The 18,299-nt window shown below is 44.2% G+C and overlaps 1 protein-coding gene across 1 annotated transcript in view; it reads right to left on the minus strand.

Moving 5' to 3' along the window:
• ASCC1 (activating signal cointegrator 1 complex subunit 1) overlaps positions 1–18,299 on the minus strand; it is an 857,123-nt gene that overhangs the window by 368,779 nt on the left and 470,045 nt on the right. The window contains exon 7 of the mRNA XM_069610516.1: positions 11,270–11,389. Coding sequence (XP_069466617.1) covers positions 11,270–11,389 — 120 coding nt within the window. The remainder of the gene's footprint in view (positions 1–11,269; positions 11,390–18,299) is intronic.

The raw sequence follows: 18,299 nt of genomic DNA on the forward strand, positions 1-18,299 counted from the left end.
TTAACGCACCTCGGTATGTCTGCGGAGACGCGTCTCTGCTCAGGCAGCCGGTAGGCCAGAAACGATGCCACCTGCGATTTCGCCCCCCCCCCCCGGGGCTGGCTGGCTGATGCAGGTGTTGAGGCCTCATGTTGTCGGGGCCTGGGAAGGGGGGGTGGAGGCTGCAGGGTGTCTGGTGCTACGATGGGTGGGGGGGCAGCTCCACTTTTCCGACTCTGTTTTCTCAGGAGGCCGCCAGCACAACACCAGAACCTCAGTGGCCCTGGGAGTTTTGCTGCTTCAGTTGTGCTCAGCGGACATGCGGCAGCACCCGGAGGATTCTGCCACCACTTGACTTGCTTTCGGTCTCCCCGAGGCCTCTGCTTGATCCAAAATATGAGGTCAGACTCTAGCCGAGCTTAGGAGACTTACAATCAACGTCTCCCTTAATTGCATTTTCACCCTGTGTTTTCTGTACCTAAGCAAAACGGCACCGCTGCTCGCATTTCTAAACTCAACCCAAATTACTCAGCATTCATCATCGATGGGAACACTATCAAGGTCGCCAGAGAAGTAAAGACGCTAGGTTTCTACTTTGACTCGACCCTATCCCTCACCAAACAGGTAAACTCACTGGCCTCAACCACGGCCTATACATGTAAATTAACACAAGCTGGGAAACAATTCCTATCAGATGACTGTTACCTAATCCTCCCCAGAGCGCTTATCCTATCAAAATTAGATTATTGCAACTCCCTCTACATAGGGGCAACTAAACAAACTATCAACAGAATACAAGTGCTCCAAAATAATGCACTCAGAGCGGCCCTGAGTATTCCTAGGAGAGTACATATTTCTGAAATAAGACGGAAACACAAATGGCTCTCTATCCAGGAAAAAATTAACCTCAAATCTGCCTCCCTCATCCACAAATGCTTAAATAACAAAGCCCCTCGTTACCTAACAGAACGTTTTACCAGAAAAATCTCCACTAGACCAACAAGAACAGTCAGTCCCAACTGCCTTCTAGTGCCTAGATTTAAACTGACCACTATTGGAGGGTCCAGTTTCCCAGTCAGGGCAGCTCAATTGTGGAATTCCCTACCTCACGCTCTCAGATCTGACCAAACGTTCAACAAATTCAGAAAGAACACAATAAAATGGATCATTGAGAATGCTATGTAACCCACACTCTCCCCACGCACCCACCACATGTACTGTACCTGATAAAGATTTGCTATCCTGTAAACGTCAGCTATATGATGACCTGCTGTCTGCGTACCGTTTTGTATATGTACTTTACTGCCTTACCTTCACCCGTGGAGCTAAGAGAATTGCTTTTACCATGCTCCGTACAGTTATAACCTTTGTAACCATTTTGTATATGTACTTTACTGCCTTACCTTCACCCTGTGGAGCTAAGAAAATTAGTTTTTTCCATGCTCTGTATTTTGTAACTTCTGTAACCATGTTGTAAGCCCTCTTGTCAAATGCGCCCTGCTACCTCAGGGTCTGGTGCGCAAAATAAATAAACAAACAAACAAACAATGTTCAGATTTCTGAGGTTTCGCAATTCCGATTTCCTCAGCGAGCATGCGGCAGCACCAGGAAGGATTCTGCCACCTATTATATTGCTTCTGTGTCTGGAACAAGCTTAATTAATGGGCATATACGTGCTGAAGCCTGGGCGTCCCACAGAGCTCTTAATGAGGCACCCGAATCGCCAGAGCCTCAAGCCACGCCCCTTATTCATACATTTTAAGAAGACAAAGAAGACAAAAATAATAGAAGCGTACAGAGAGTTATTTACAAAGCAGATCATACAGAATGAACAACGTAATTACAGATTGGGCAGATATCGGTTGCTCTAGTACCGGGTCGCAAAGCACTAGTATTGGTTAAACAATCAAGTTTTCAGCTGCTTTTTGAAACCAGGCAAGGAAATCTCTTTTTTGATGTTGATTAGGAGGGTGTTCCAATGTTTAGGGGCTAGGACGTGAAAGCTGCTTCCCCCTGCTCTAGTATTGTTGTAGCGGGGCGTCACCAGATTTTGACTGTCATTAGATCTAAGTGTTCTGAAGTTTTCTTTTTTCTGAACGGCATTGTTAAGATAAATTGGGGATTTTTTGGCAATACATTATGTGTTATGCAGAGAGTTTTAAAGATAACTCTGGCTTTGATATGTAGCCAATGGGCATCCTTCCTGATCTTGGAGATGTGATCGTGCTTTTTTCATCCCCAGTGCTGCCCTTAGAGCTTAATTTTGCAAAAGTTCCAATTTGCTGAGGTTTGTGTTGGAGGTTCCTAGTAGCAAAGCGTTGCAATAGTCCAATTTAGATAATACGAGGGCTCTAGCCAATGTGAGGCAGTTAGTCGGGGTCAGGAGTTGTTCGATAAGTTTGGATGTGTAAGCCATGGATGAAACAAGCGTGCTGATATGTTTGGTCATGGTGAGGTTTGCGTCCAAGTATATGCCTAATGTTTTAACTTGCTTGAGAACAGGGATCAGAGTGCCGTCAATGTTAATGGATGTGCAGTCTGAGTGTATGGCCGCTATTTTAGTAGGTGATCCCACGATGAGAACTTCTGTCTTCTCATTATTGAGACAGAGGCTATTCTGCGCCATCCAGTTTTGGATGATATTGATATGATATTGATATGAGTGTGGCTGACTGGTATACAAAAACAGAGGCTAGACAGATACACAAAGCAAGCAGAACATTCTGGCCAAGAATTACAAAAGCTTTTATTCGCCTGTCAGGGTGAAGTTTACTTTTAAAATTATGTTTTCCTCCACACAAACTCACCCCACTATCTGCCAGAGTCCATCTCTTTCCCACACACCACTCTCTCTTCACCCACACTTCCATCCCTTTTCTACCACACACCTTCTCCCTCTACCCAAACCCTTCCACCTCACCTCCTTCTCTAAACTCCCCTCTTCCCCCTCTCCCAGACCCTACCCCACACCTTGCTTACCCCACGCCCCTATCCCTCTGCCACACAACTCTACCCCACAATACGTCTCCATGCCTCGATATGCCTCTCTCCACACATCACTCCACTTTATGACCCACCCCCACTCTAACTGCTTCCCCTACTCTATACCATGCATCTGTCAGTCTACCCGATCACCCACACTCTACCTGCACCCCTCTTCACTCATCCCCACCCATCATTCGCACTCTATTCCCTGCTCACTAAACCCTCCACAACGTCTTATTTCTCTCAACCAACCCCAAGTCACTCCTCTATAGTATACCCTCTTTACCCCATGCACGCATCAAACCACTAAACCCACTCCACCTTCCCTAACTCACCCATGCTTACCCCCATATCATACGCAAGTACACAGCCCCCAGAGCCCCCACCACCAGCTCACTGCTGCCTACCCTCACTTATCCTACAACATTGATGTCAACCATGTCTGCCCCTGCCTACTGCCTGCCACCTTAGCACACCTATTTGCCTTTAGCTCATCTGTACCCCTGTCACTCTAGCTCACCCTTAAAATGACCAACTTACCTCATTTCAAAACAGGTCTCTGAGTTAGTTTGCTTTCAAGTAACATTAATAACAGATAGGACTTGACTTGCTAGGTTATTTATAATGCGCTTAATACCCAGAGGTTTTTAAGTGCGGACCCGGGGATCGAACCTGTGTTGCTCGGTGTCGTCTTGCTTCCAAGGCGAGCACGTTAGCTCAGAGCGAGCACGTTGCCGCTGAGCTATCCTCCCGAGCCCAGGGTCATATCACCAGCAGCCATGCTATGCGGGAGGTGGAGAATTGAAAACCAAAGGCAAATATGGTACAATTCTCCTGATGTCAATTTGGGCAAACCGGGAACACGCATTGCCAGGAGATATTAAGAGAAAGGTTGACAGACAGAGCTCGAACAAACCCTCATATATGGGATGCCAGTATGGTGAAAATTGGAACAAGTAATAACTTAAGTCAACAAACTTTTACTTTTGAAGAAGTGCAATTATGTTATACCCAAGAGGAATGTGAATGTTACAGAAAGACCTGTTGAGAGATACATACCAAGTAGTGAATAGTTTGGGAAGAGATACCTGGCACGAAAGTACACCAGTGGATCTGAATGAGCCAAAAGGGAAATATTCCTGGCAGGAAGTGCACCAGGATATCAAGAGAATCAGTTGAGAAGTTTCCTGGCAGGGAAATATACCAGGAAACCCATTTTTAACTGGTGTTGAAGAGAAACTTTGTCATATCAAATTGTTTAAACTGAACATTTTTTTTCAACCAGAGAATTAGAAAAGATTTGCCTTTTGCCATACGTCAACTGGAGAAAGACATTTGATTAACCATCCTGAAAACTGGGAGAGACTTTCTCTTTGCTATATTCCAACTAGGGTTGTGGAAGAGACATTTGTTTTGCCATCTTGAGGAAAGTATTAGGTGAAAGATACATTTTCATTGCCTTTAATACACTATTGTTGAAATAGAACTTTTTGAACAATTTTCCAAAAAAAATTCAGGGGAAGGGAACCAACCCCTAGACACAAGGATTGTTTTGTTGAAGTTATATGTTTAAGTGTTTGCACATTTTTGTCTAATTGAAATTAGAAACATTTACCTTGCACCTTTTGATTGTGTGCATTAGTGTGAGGGTCAGATTTAGTTTGGATACAAGGTAAGCCTGCTTTAGTTTTAGTTTCATAGGAAGGGACATTCGCTTTAGGACAGGGAAAGTTAAGCCTTTATCCAAACCCTTTGTTAATAAAATGTCTGATACTGTCATGATGCCTACCTCCAAGGAGCCAGACAGGGCTCGGCACCTTCAGAGGCAGGCAACATGTATACTAGGGAAGTCCCAGCCACCCCAGATAGGGGCTCTTTGGACTCAGTCCTGGCGCCGTTGGCGTCAGGCTCATAAGGGATAACAGTCCTGCCACCATCGGCGCCAGGTTCATACAAGATATGGAAGGAATAGTGTTTGGTGCAAACTTACCTGGCAGACCATGCTGCAATTTCCTTACCTGGCAGATCATTCTACAACTTCCTGATGAAAAAGGAACTACTTAACCACACGGGTGTGGCTGGTGGCAGGATACATACCTTCAGTGGAAGGATACATACCTGGGACTACTCGAAAGGCTATTTAAGCCACGCCCAGACAGCAAACCACGCTTCGCGTTGTTCTGCTCATAGCAGCTGGACGCTCACCGTGCCTGCTCCTGCTTCAGCCCTCGACCACGCCTGCCAGCATCCTGGAAACACCTAAGGATAGAAAAGGGAAGAAGAAACAGGTGAAAACAAACCTTACCTGTTAAAGCTGCATTCCGGATTCAGCGCGTCAACGTTCCTGCAAAAAGACATCATTTTAAATACTCGTCGCATACATCTCGGCGCACTTCTCTTACCTGCACGTGGGGCCTTCGGCTCTGCGACGCCCTTCCGGATCCCCTGCAGCATTCCAGCACCTACGGGGAGACGAAGAGAAGAAAGCAAGGTGAGAAGGGAAAATAACCAAGAAGCTCTTACCTGCCAAGCTAATTCTTCTTACCTTCGAGTCGATGCCATTCCTTGGGCATTTCAGCACCCCGGCCCCTATGGGGAAAAAGCAAACATCACATTAGTGAATGCAAGAACCGTAGCAAACAAACTATTTAAAACTTACCTGCTTACAGGTCGGACTCAGCTTCTGCTTCCTGCCGGCTCCATTTCTTCGGCATTCTCGAACTCCGGCCCCTAAGGAAAAAGAGACAGGAAAAGACAGTAGTGGGCCTACACCAAAACTCACCTGAAATCAGGTTTTCGACGGAAACCGCCCTCAGCCCGGAGTCTTCCATTACCTGCAAAAGAGAAGAGGAACAGTTTAGACTCAAGCTTGCCATAAACATTTACGGTACTTACCGGAACAGACAAGCGAACTCGAACTTACTATCCAGTGACGTCACTGGACCCCAACGCGCCCCTGCATCAGAAGCAGGATGGAGAGCTCGCCTTTTCAATCCCTAAGGTGAGTCTCCACAGGGAATTACAGAAGGGTTGCAAGGAGGGTGAGAAGGGAAAACAGGAGATCTACACAAAACCCGCAGAGTATTAACCCTTCCTTTTCGCTCACAGAAGGGTATTCATCCAAGCCAGACAAGCCAGATTTGGGAACCCAGCCCACTCCATCTTCAGGGTGCTGAACATCTCCTTCGAAGAGGCCACTGCCACCCAGACCACGCCCGCGCCTCCGTGGGAACCAGGTGAGCGTTACAGATGTTGAGAATATTACCACTTTGTGCCCGCCTCTCATTTCCGACTGCTCACAGAGTCCTTGGTTGATGCAGTGCATAGTTCAGCTCAGGTTGGAGTCTTTAGGACCCTGGAAGAACCGGTTTCAGGGCTTATATGGTTTTAGTTAAGACAGACTCCAGTGTGTCTCTCGGAGCCACCAGTGGCAATGTCAGTAGCTCTGTGACAGAAGTGTACAGTCCTTTGAATCTGCATGTAAGCACTAGGGAGGGGTTGTCGGACAAACACAGACTGTACACTGCATTCAGAGTCTGAGGCAGTGACGCTAAAGTCAGGGCAGGGCAAGGCCCTGGAGATTGAAGGGGTTTCTGCAGTTCAAAGATTGTACAGCCTGCATTTAGCTCATAGATCTGAATGACTTGTGACAGATACCTATGTATGCTTGGTGTCCGAGTTAGAGCATGACCATGTCTAAATCCCAAACCATGTCGTCTGATTGAATGCCTATTGTGTGAACAGGGCTTTGTCAACAGGGTCAAAGATGAGAAACAATTCCTAAACAAATAAACATAATCAGTGAATTATTTTGCAACCCAATCAGATTCCTTTAAGTGTTCATCAAGGGCTAGTGCTATTAGCGAGAAAGGAGGCGGCACTGACTGAACAAAATTGTCAGCAACAATTTGAAAAGGCAGTTGGCCTACTATACCGGCACACAATGGCCAAGAATGTATACAAACTGACCAAAACGAGACACTCCATAAACCAACTCTTTAGCCAAAAAGCCTGTGTTGCTATGTCTCACGTGCACCAGAAATATTGAAAGATCAGGAAAAAATGTAGCAATTTATTAACTGACAGGATCAAAAAACAATAGGCATCCAGATCATTGCAGTGGTGGTTCAGGGTTGGATCAGGTAGATAATGGTGGAATTAATTACAATTTCAGTGATTTTGACCAATAGCTGTACTCCTATTAATTGGAACAGAGTAAACGTTTAATTGATTATTGTCTGGGGGATAAATGCCTTCCTAAAACAGTAGAGCATGACAACATTTCTCTAATGTGCCAAATCTTTGTGGATGAAATTGACTGCCTTTCAAAATCTTATAAACACACCTGGTATAGATGGTTTTCAAAAGCAGATTTTCTGACAAATGTGTGCAGGCCCTCAATGCAATCTATCCACACTTTATAACCAACACTGTAGGTGGTGAAACGCCTCATTCAATCAAAACTACCTTTATTATCAAAATTCCCAAACCTGAGAATGACCTGTCTGCAAGAGCAAATTGGAGACATCTCTACCTGGAGATACTAGTCTTAAACTCTTAATCTGTAATTTGAGGTTGCTTTTGAAAAATATAATGCCAGCATTATTAACACATCATAATCTCAGATTTTTTCAATCCGACTCATCCACAATACTTCTGAAACATTTGTGGATTTGGTTGATATCCCCATGAAGGATAATGTTGCCATGGTTCCACTCCTATTGGATGGAGAGAAAGCCTTTAACCACGACTGCTGTTCTTGCACAAGCCACTATTAAATTAATCTTTCTTAACAATTTGTGCTAATACGTTCAATTATTTACACAAAAGGAAAATTCCTTACTAACTGTGCAGTTCTGCAACCTTGAAAGAGGTACTGGGCTACCTACCATTAATCTATTTATACACCTGCATTATTAATCACTGCACTATCAAATGCACACCAGATCACCACAGTGCAACATCACATTAATAAGACATGCAACATAAAAGGAGCAATTAGGAGCATAACATCCCACACAAGGCCCGACAATTCGATTAAGCTCGGTAAAACAAGATGGTCATTCCAAGATGTCGGCACTAAGAGTATGGCAGGGTGGTACAAAAGTGGAAAAGAAGAGTCAATGGGCAATAAGAAAACAAAGAAAATATCAGTCCAAAGTGTAGAAGCCGCCACAAAGTTACTAGTCAACTATTCAACAAATCCAACCGCTATACAAGAGCAATTATGAAAGCCAAAACAGGCAATTAAGCAGTTCCAATGGTGACACGACTAGCAACATCCTCAACCAATAAATTGACGGACCAAACCTACCTAACCGATGGGCACTCTCAGAACATGCGGGACAATGTAGACTGTATTGAGTTACACGCAGGACCCACTCAAGCATGCTCGAGATTACAAGTCCCCATTCTCGCTGGTGTAAAACATTTCATGTTGTGGCGCCATCCCTGAATGTGTCTGTGTCATGAATTAAGCGATAACTTAAAAGAGTATGTACAAATATGTATCCACCGTTCATCACTATACATGATCCTCAAATGATGTTCCCGTTTCGCGCTAACCAAAGGAGAGTCAGGCTGTAAGGCATTTTGCACCGTGGGATAGCGAGTCGAAACTATCTGCTTACAGCCTCCAGCATTCACTATATAATACCTCACGAAACGAGGAGAGACAAAGGTGGGAACCAGCCCAGTGAGCCTTAAAGGCCTCAAATGCAGAGATCTTGGATCGGTTTTGTGTGTCCACCTCTGCAGGCAAAGAACACATCCCAAAATACAAAGGAGCCCCCAGGAAACAAATCAACCAGACGTAGATACCAAACAGACTCTATACTTTTTGAATAGACTGATCACATGCAGGAAGACGTAGTTCATTGCCCTACAGAGGAAACCCATTAGCATATGTGTGGTTACCATGTCTTGATCACAGCAATTTTCACTAGGGCAATTTTAACTGTGGTGTTTTTACCCCAGCTGTTTTTGACGATTTGTTTTTTACAAAAAATATATGTGTGTTGTGTTTTTGAGTAGGGGATTTGGGAGACGTGGGTGGCAGGGTCAGGTGGTGGGGGTGTGTTAGATGGGCAGTTGGAGGGGAACCCCCCCCGTGTCCATTCAAAAAAAAGAAGAAAAAAAAAAAGAAAATCGCCAAAAACGGCTAGGGTAACATCAAGGTTAAAATACTGCAGTGAAAATAGCCATCATTAAAACACGTGAAACTCATATGTAGCGTGCAATTTAGCGTAAGGTGCTTACCTGTAACTCAAGTTCTCAGATTCAATGCTGGGAATTTAAGTAACCTAGCCCAGGCCAATATGGTGGATCACACAAGATCAAATGAACAGGTCTTATGTATCCTGCTTGACAACAGAACGGGAGTGGGGGGCGTTAGTTAATGAAGGTGAAAAAAGGTATGTTCGAGGAATGGAAGTTTCAGGATCACCCAATTAGCTACAAACTGGATATGCAATGAGAGAAAGCATATTTCCATTTTGAGCAATGCTTTCCCACCTGCCACCCCAGGAATAAGGCCTGGGAAAAGTATCCCAACCCAACTAGTTAGAGGTGTTCCGGGATGCCATGCCAGATGAACCAGCAGCAGTGTAGATTAATAAAGAAAGCGCCATGGGCTAGATAGGTATATATGAAGTGATACAAGCGTCGGGAGAGCTACAATTTTCACAAAATAGAGCCTACCCAATGACGGAGGATAGTAACTCACCTGAGTTTCACCTTTTAATCCTCAACACTAGTTTCAAAAGAAGTAATGGTGGAAGGCAAGTGGTTTCGTCTGACTCCTGCTAACTCTCCCACTCCAGATATATTACAGATTACCCAGATCATTATAATCACGGATCCCACATGGCCCTGTGGTCCAGTCTGTCAAGGGTACTACAATGAATTCGTCCCACTTCATTTTGAAGCCAGAAACATCTCCAAACAATCAATCTCACATACTCAGTAATGTGGCGCAGAATAACCACAGGATTGCTATCAAAGCAACAGAAGCAATATATAAAAGCCCTAATCTGAAAAAAATGAAACAAATAAAAATAACTATGACCAGCCCCTGGTGAGCATGGATTGTCCTAATCAGGGATGGCAAAGTTCAATGGCAGGTGCAAACAATGGGATGTCACTTCCTGTGATGCATGAGGGTTAAAGGCATGTGACATTTCCTGTGGTGTCAATGGGGGAGAGGGTCGAGGGTTATTCGACATCACTTGTAATGATGTCATTAGGCATGTGATGTCACTTCCGCTACCCCAGACTTTTTAGTGAATTGACATCCCTGTTTCTCTAGCATCCAGTTTTAAGATTAACTGAGACACAAATCCAAAACCCACTTTTAGAGCAGAATTATGCAATACTAAAACGCAGATGGATAAAGTCTTTCGAAATCAGTCATTGAATTCTGCATTTCATCATGATGAAGATGGATGAAATGAAATTAAAATAAACAAAACAAAAATGTAAAGTACTACTATTGTAGTCAAACGACCGTGTGAAACGTTTTGCAGGGGGGCAGTGTGGTAATAGGGCATCTACATGTACGCACTTTGCCTTTTTATGATGCAAGGCAACAATTCCTAACCACAGCTATTTGAAATACTAAAGTACATCTCCTTAAAAGCATTCCGAGAGTTAAGTTTGCCCTTATTGAAACCTCACTGTAGTTATATGACTGTCTGATGTAGCATTTAGTACATTCACGTAATTTAAATTACTTTACTTCGGGAATAAAGTGCATCAAAGTAGAATCAATGAAACAGAATTACATACAATTGAAAATAACAAATTCCTATAACGTTTGTCAGTTACATGGTTTCACAAAAATGTAATTAGAAAATCATTTCAGGCACATGCCATCAATTCGTAAACAGTGCCTACCATCCTTTAATCTAGTATGCAGCTATCATACAGTTGTGCGATAACCAGCTTTTATACCCAGTCCTTCGCTAAAATAAAATATGGTCAATCGTATTTCCCCAAATTAAACCTAACATTTAAATTACAGAACATCTATTAATTACAGTATGCTTCCTACATTAGTTTAAATAAAAAAGTAGGTAGAATACTCAAATCAGAGTATTTAACTAATAAAGCATCTCACCTGAGTTTCAGCCTATTGTTAAACAACTGTCAGTCACCAGATCTTAAAGTTACATCTTGCTAGACAGTAGATTCATACCATGTCGCCCCAGAATGAGAAACCCAGGTGCATCCCATAGTTGTATCACCTTGTTTTATTTACACTATGGGTCTAGAATAAACTATGATATAGGAACATTTCAAGACTCACCTTTCAGACCCATCCTTCACTTGAACCTTTGCATAAAGGACATCCACCATCGCAGGGTCATCGTTCATATACTCTATGCCAGCTACTTCCAACTTCAGAGAATTTCCACCAACAAGTTTACTGAAGAAAATGGTGAAAAATCAATTACAGAAGGACAATTTACAGCATGCAAAGAAAAGGATAAAATACACAAAGAACCTCACATAATAGATATAGCATGAATTTTTGAAAAAAAATAACAATTTATAGATTATGGGAATAGAACGCTTGCAATTTCCAGGAAAAGTCTCACAAAAATATTTAATTGGTATCCAGTGATTTTAATAAAAACGTTTTATTTAATGCATTTTTTACCGAAAAGCAAATCATCGAAAAAATACACATTAAAAAAAAGTATACACATATATGGGGGGCAGGGAGGGGAATTAAGGGGTTTAAAAAGGTGGGGAGATGTTGGGGGGGGGTAAAAACACAGGGAAACAGGGGACTTGGGGGGGGGGGGGTGAGCTCCCCAAATAAAATAGGTATTTTTTCAGTGATTTGGTTTCCGTAAAAAAAGACTCAAATAAAAAGTTTTTGTTAAAAAATGTACCCACAAGAGAAATAAATGCAGAAAAGATGGTCCAACAGAAACCAGTATCTCCTTGTCATTCCTAACATTGGATGTTAAAAAAAGATTTCGATCAGGTTTGCTGGCAACATAATCAACAAGGGTTTTCATGCATCTGGAATCAGCCCGATGACGCAAATCAACATTTTACAGCATAGCGTGGAAGCTAGCATAATTAATAATGCCAGTGACCTTCAGCAACATGAACTACAATTAAGGACACATAAAGGACAAATAAAATGTAATTCTATCAAAGGGGAATGTCACAAAAGGAGTTAATTGATAAAAGCATCAGGGACAATTTACTTTTTACTTGACTGCTCTCTTCTCCACGTCTCTGGTTTTTGGCATTCTATCAGATTTATTTTCAGTCTTCGTTAGGACAGAGGCCTGCAACCTGAGGCACTCCAGATGTTTTGGATTAGGGCCCGTGATCCCTCACCATTCACTATCCTGGCAACAGCTGGTGGCAGTTGTAGTTGGAAACATCTGGAGTCAAAGGTTGCAGACTCCTGGTTTGGGATACTGTTTAGGATGTACTGATTGTTAGATAATAAACCCATATTAACTGTATCTGATTATTATTTTGTGTGATAAAGTTCCCTGCCTAACCTCATTGGTGGATGGTGAAGATGTCAAGGGGCTGTGTGCTACCACACACCACATGATGCATAGTCCAGGACCGAATCAGAAGGATCCACTGGTTACTCCCCCCATATCACACGTGGAAGTTAGGGGGATAGTTGCATTGAAAATGTAGGTACTTCAGTCCGTTTATCAGAACCACAGAGCATAGGTCTTGTAAAACCGGCAGTGCCTGCATGCTTGGCTCTAATCGCTGGTGTGAATAAATGATACATAAATATAGAGCGAAAGAGGGATCAGAGTTAGGCTGGGAATTTGATAGGCAGTCTGCCAGTTGTCGCACATGGCCTCAAAAAGTATAGATTAAGAACATACAGGTTAGGAGAGTGCATGAACCCCAAGGGTAAGGCCAGGGTGTGAGAACCAGTAGCACTGCCCTGAGAGAGGAGTTACCCAGGCCCAAGTCCCACATCATAAATCGAAGCAATCCTCTGGGACAGAGTCCAACAGCAAATCCCTATATAAACAAACTAAGCAAATGGCGGGAGTAAGGCATTCCAAGATGGAAGATGCAGTTACTGAAGCTGCAGACAAGCAGATCCTAGAGACCTGCCCGCCTCTGAGAACTAGTTGTCCCAGTATCCCCTACCAAGCATACACACTAGTGCCCTTGCAATGGAGGCTCACCCTCTTCTACTAGCCTCCTGTGACGTTTTACTGGATTTTACTGCAGTGTTTTTAATGGGAAGCCAGCTCCTCAAGTGCACGTTCACTCTTTTCCCTGCCCTGCGACATGGTCAGTGTCTTGACCCATTTAAGGGGGGATGGAGAACCCTCCCAGCCTGACGCAGGAGACGTACCATGGTATATGCCAGAGCCAGTCCTGCCCCAGAGATAGGGTGAGGGAGTTGGAGGGTTGGGAAGGGGGGGAGGGCTAAGGAAGAGAAATCGCTAACACCCTTAAGTGTGCATTGTATAAGACTGCTGATACCACTTTATCTTCCACAATGCCTGCCAGCCTCTCTTCGAGCCAGGGTTCTTTTGTCTTTTTCAGAAACACAACTCCCTGAATGCATCCTGGTGAAACCAAGAAAACTCCGACTGGAACCAGAGTTATAGACTCAAGAACTGGAATTGAATGGTCTTGGATTTCCAACCAAAAACTGATGAGACTCCAACACTTGGCCCACCAACCTCAGACAAACCGCAGGTCCTTTGGTCCTCTCCTGAGGCATTCTGGCTTGTTTACAGGTCCGGGTGGATGCAGGAAGTGAAGATAATTGATGGATTGGGTTTTTAAAAATGGCCACTACAAAGCTTCCCATTCCGGCGATGTCACAATTTCTGCCGGAGCTATTAGCTCTGGGATCACTGGCGGTAATGCTATTTGCGCCGATTCATCGGCGGTAACAATTATTTCAGTGCGGTTTCCACCGGGCGGTAATAGCTTTGCCCCCGGAGTGGGGTGCGCGTTCACACCAGGATTTGATGCAGCGCTAATACAACCACACAACCCGGCGGTAACACTATTTCTGGTCAAATTGTGTCGGATTACCGCCATACTTGTGATGAGGCCCCTAGTCTTTTCATTTTCAGCACAACTCCAGTATAATTTGACACTCCTTCTGGATTAAATGAACAGTTCACTTATTACTCCTTCTTGGTTTACTTCAACAATCTCTTTGGCTTTCATAATGGAGGGTTCCCTGGTCTAGGCGCAGTTGTCAGACTTCACGGTCCACTCATTATAGGTCGTGAAACCAGAAACCCTAAGCTTTTCAGCCCACAGAGGTTCTTTCTGTATTTGTCCGTGTCAAGTTTCACACTCACTTGGCTTCTCTTGGTTAGCCTCTTGGCTTTGCCACACTGCATCACATATCCTCTGCCAGTCTTTGGACTTGCCGCACTGTATTCATGCACTTCACGGCACAGTGGTTTTATTTCTCCCGCACCTTTCTTTCATGCTCTTTCACAAACTTCCTCACTTGACCTCATATTTTGTGTGCTGTTTTCAAATGGGTACCTTCCCATTTATCTTTCATAGACCGTAGCTTTGCCCACAATTTTTTCATTCAATTCGGTATCCAATATTTGCTTAACATCTTATTCTCAAGTGTTCATTACTTGCTCGGCTTTAAATTGCATTTCCAAAAGGTGATCGTCAGGACTTTCAATTCATACAGTATACAAAAGTTTTCAATATATTGTTCAGGACTATGTCCAATTACTTTCAGATCACACGGCATTCACAGATTACTTGTTTCAATTTGCTCAGCATTCTAAAATGTGTGTCAGTTTTAGCAAGGCGCCCTGGATGGAGTGTTCCCTGGATTGAACTCACTGGTTGTGCGGGACTGCTCTCTACTGCTTCACCGGTTCTCTGATTGGTCCTCCTGCATCTACGAGCTTCGACTCTCTCGCGGCTGCCACAGAGAGCGTCCCTCGCTCTCCTGTTTGACACGGCGGCTGTGAGCTTTGGGCGGAGCACAGCTCCCGCTATAGTTATCGGCAACCTGATAGACCCTCTCGTGGGGTGCACTCCCAATTCTGGTTTCTCTGGCATGCTTCTCTCCAGCCCGTTCTGGTACCTGCTCTCCTTCATGGTGTGCAACCCCACCTCTTATACTCCCTAGGAGTGTTAAAGGTCCACAGGTGTGGTTCAGCAAGTTTATTTGCCTGACCTTTATGCAGCCTATTTGTTGGACATGCCTGACTTGCCTACTGGTACTCTTTCACAGTCATCCTCCTCGTCTCATTACTAGAGTGGTGAAAATACCTACTGGTGTTCACTACTCCTAGTCGCCTCTTCCTCGTCCAGTACTGAGTAGGTTGAATGAGGAAAATTGAGGGGAGCTAGTTCACAGTAGCCCATAAAGGCTGTGGGAGGGTTAGGTTGGTTTTCAGAAGGGAAAGGATGATACCATGTATTACCCTATTCCTTCTCTTCTTTACCCTCTTTCATGTGCTTCTAGATTGGTAATATCTCTTGTCATTTTCATGGTCAGTGGGACCAGGGTAGCAATACCCCAAAACTGCCTCGGGAAAGAGGATTCCTCCTGAAATGGAAATGCAGGATACTGCGTATCACCTAAGGAGATCTCATCCCCAATCCCCAAGGACCCTCTACTGAGGTTATCCTCCCTCGCTACTCCGCCCCAAGGTCAGAATCCAAAAGCAATGGCCTTTCCCTGCCCACCTGAGAAGAGGACCCAAGGGGAGATGTGAGGACACCCTCAGGTTTCTCACAACCCCCAGAATACAAAGGAACCAACCCACAAGTGGACTAGTCGATAGGTATAGGAAGACAAGCGGGAACTTTCAAAGTGGTAAATAGCCTACGAATACTCATGGACAACGGACTATCCCTGGAACCGCAAGCCAATTTAATCACTAAAAGTGTTTTTATTGCCTGAAACTCCAGGGGGTTGCTCCCATACCTCGCTTTTCCACAAAGAACCTTTACAATCACATCCTTGGTATTAACAAGAATTGACTACGCAAACAGTCTCTACCTAGGAATGCCAGAAAGACTCACCAACAAACTCCAACATGTCCAAATTGCTGCAACCAAGATTCTCCAGAGATTAAACAGAAGAGACCACATCACAGCAGATCTGAGAATCCTACAATGGTTACCAGTAAAAAAAAATGCATCAAATTCAAAGCCCTTTGCATTGACCATAAATCCTTACACAGACAAGGAGCCCAATTCCTCCAGGCCAAGAAGGGACCTAAGACGAAGCAACAACCTGTAAAGAGAGACAAAACAATACAAAAAGAGGAGATTCAGCGGAACAGCATTCACTCGCCTAATTGCTAAACTATGGAACACTATGCCCAAAGAAATTTGAACCACAGAAGACCACCTCACCTTCATGAACCGTCTAAAAACATGGTTATTCAGCGGCCAATGACAAGAGCAAAGGGCCAACCGCAGCAAAACATTGAGGACCGAAAGAAACGCACTAAAGGACGTGGTGACAGATAGCGCAAAAATCAAGGAGGACCAAAAATACCCCACCACCCACCTCTGCCCCAGTCATGCGCCACAGCTAGAGAATTCAGTGAAGAGTAGCCCGTCCCACAGCAGACAGATTCAGGGAAGGACACCCCATGAGCAAATGTATGCATTCAGGTCACCCCAGCCATGTAACGCATTAAAATAAAGCATTAGACCAACCATGTTTCACCTCTGACAACAGTCTTCATAATGCTCTCCCCACCCTTAGGATCAGTCCCTAGTGTTTCAGGTGTGCATTGTTGTCCATGCCTCCTACACCCCCTACCGAGGAAGAGGGAAGTTGGCTTCAATGTAAGCCGTCGCCTTATCAGGAAGTGTAAAGAAGTGTGTCTTCCCTTCATGTTGACAACTCAACCATGCAGGAAACAGCATAGCATACTGTGTCGCCCTATCCCGTAGGACTTTTGTTCACACCCATAAAGGATTTGCGCTCCTTCTGGACTGCCGTAGAAAATTTCAGGTAGATGTGCACGTTTAGTGATTCGTAGTGAAGCAAAAACTTTTCCATAGACTTACAGAGAATAAGATAATGATTTCAATAGTACAAAAGGCGCACTATCACTGGGCAGGGAGGGGCCCCAGGCTTGGGTCTTGCCGTTGGCGATCTGTGGGCCCTTTCAACTACAAAGGCGGAAGAAAAGGGGGAAGAAAAAGCAGCATCTCGACACCCTCTTCCATTGGACACGTAGCAAAGCTCTCTGGCAGGAATATGATACTGATGTTATTGCGCCATGAGTGCGATTCCAGGTCGTCGCACCGCTGTAGGGTGCGCTTAAGGTCCCTGTACATAGCTGCCACTTGGGTCTTCAAACCAATGATGTCGTCTTCCGCTGTATTTATGCGTTTTTTTGCCTACGTCACTCGGGCACCTTTGCGCTCTATTTTTGTGTTTAAGGTGGAGAGATTTGAGGTTATGTCACCATTTACTGCTGCGAAACCTAATGGCATGCTATTCATTATCTGCCGTAGATCCAGCATATCTGTGGTGAGCGGTTTTTGTCCACCTCAGGTCAGGGCCTAGTCGTCTGCCTTGTATACGCCTCCATATTGCTTTGTTTCTTGTGGGCTCCCCCACATTTCGTCATGGCAATAGTACAGTTGGATTAAGCAGCGTAGGGCGTGTGTGTATCTCTAAGCCTCATGTTGCTGCAGCAATGTGTTAGAAGTGGAGCAAACCGCCATTGCACCTATTATTTTAGAACACCAGCAGGAGACATCAAGGGTGAATTTTGGCTCAGTTGTTGTCCTCCTTATATATAAATGGTTTGTACAAGATATTTGTGGATGGTGGTATAGATGCACCTAAGATTGCGAATACGTTTTTTACCTGTGCTCGCCTATGCAGATGATACTGTGCTCATAGTGCACACTCCGTAAGCCTTGCAGCAAAACTAATCAATGAGTACACCACTTTCATGCATTCTTTACACCTTCAGGTGAACTCTAAGAAGTCTGCAATAATGGTCTGCTCTCTAAAGAGGAGATATTACAAAATACCACAGATGCGAAGTAACCAATCCCCAATTGCACAAGTGACCGAATTCGACTACCTTAGCATTAGATTCTCAGCTACCCTAACAGGGGTCACCATATCACCAAGCAAATACGGAGAACAAAAAACTCTTGGTGACATTGCTAGATTTACGGGGATGTGTAAATCACAACCACTTAACACGATTAAATAAAATCAATGGAATGAAAACTAAATCTGTTGCACTTTATGGGGCCACTGTGGGGAATGTCGAAGGTGTCCTTGTAACAAATATTTGAGAACAACTTTCTAAAAACTCTGCTGGGTCTTCCACAATCAGCAC

This window comes from Ambystoma mexicanum, chromosome 8, assembly GCF_040938575.1.
Source record: "Ambystoma mexicanum isolate Mex_15411 chromosome 8, UKY_AmexF1_1, whole genome shotgun sequence".
Classification (NCBI taxonomy): domain Eukaryota; kingdom Metazoa; phylum Chordata; class Amphibia; order Caudata; family Ambystomatidae; genus Ambystoma; species Ambystoma mexicanum.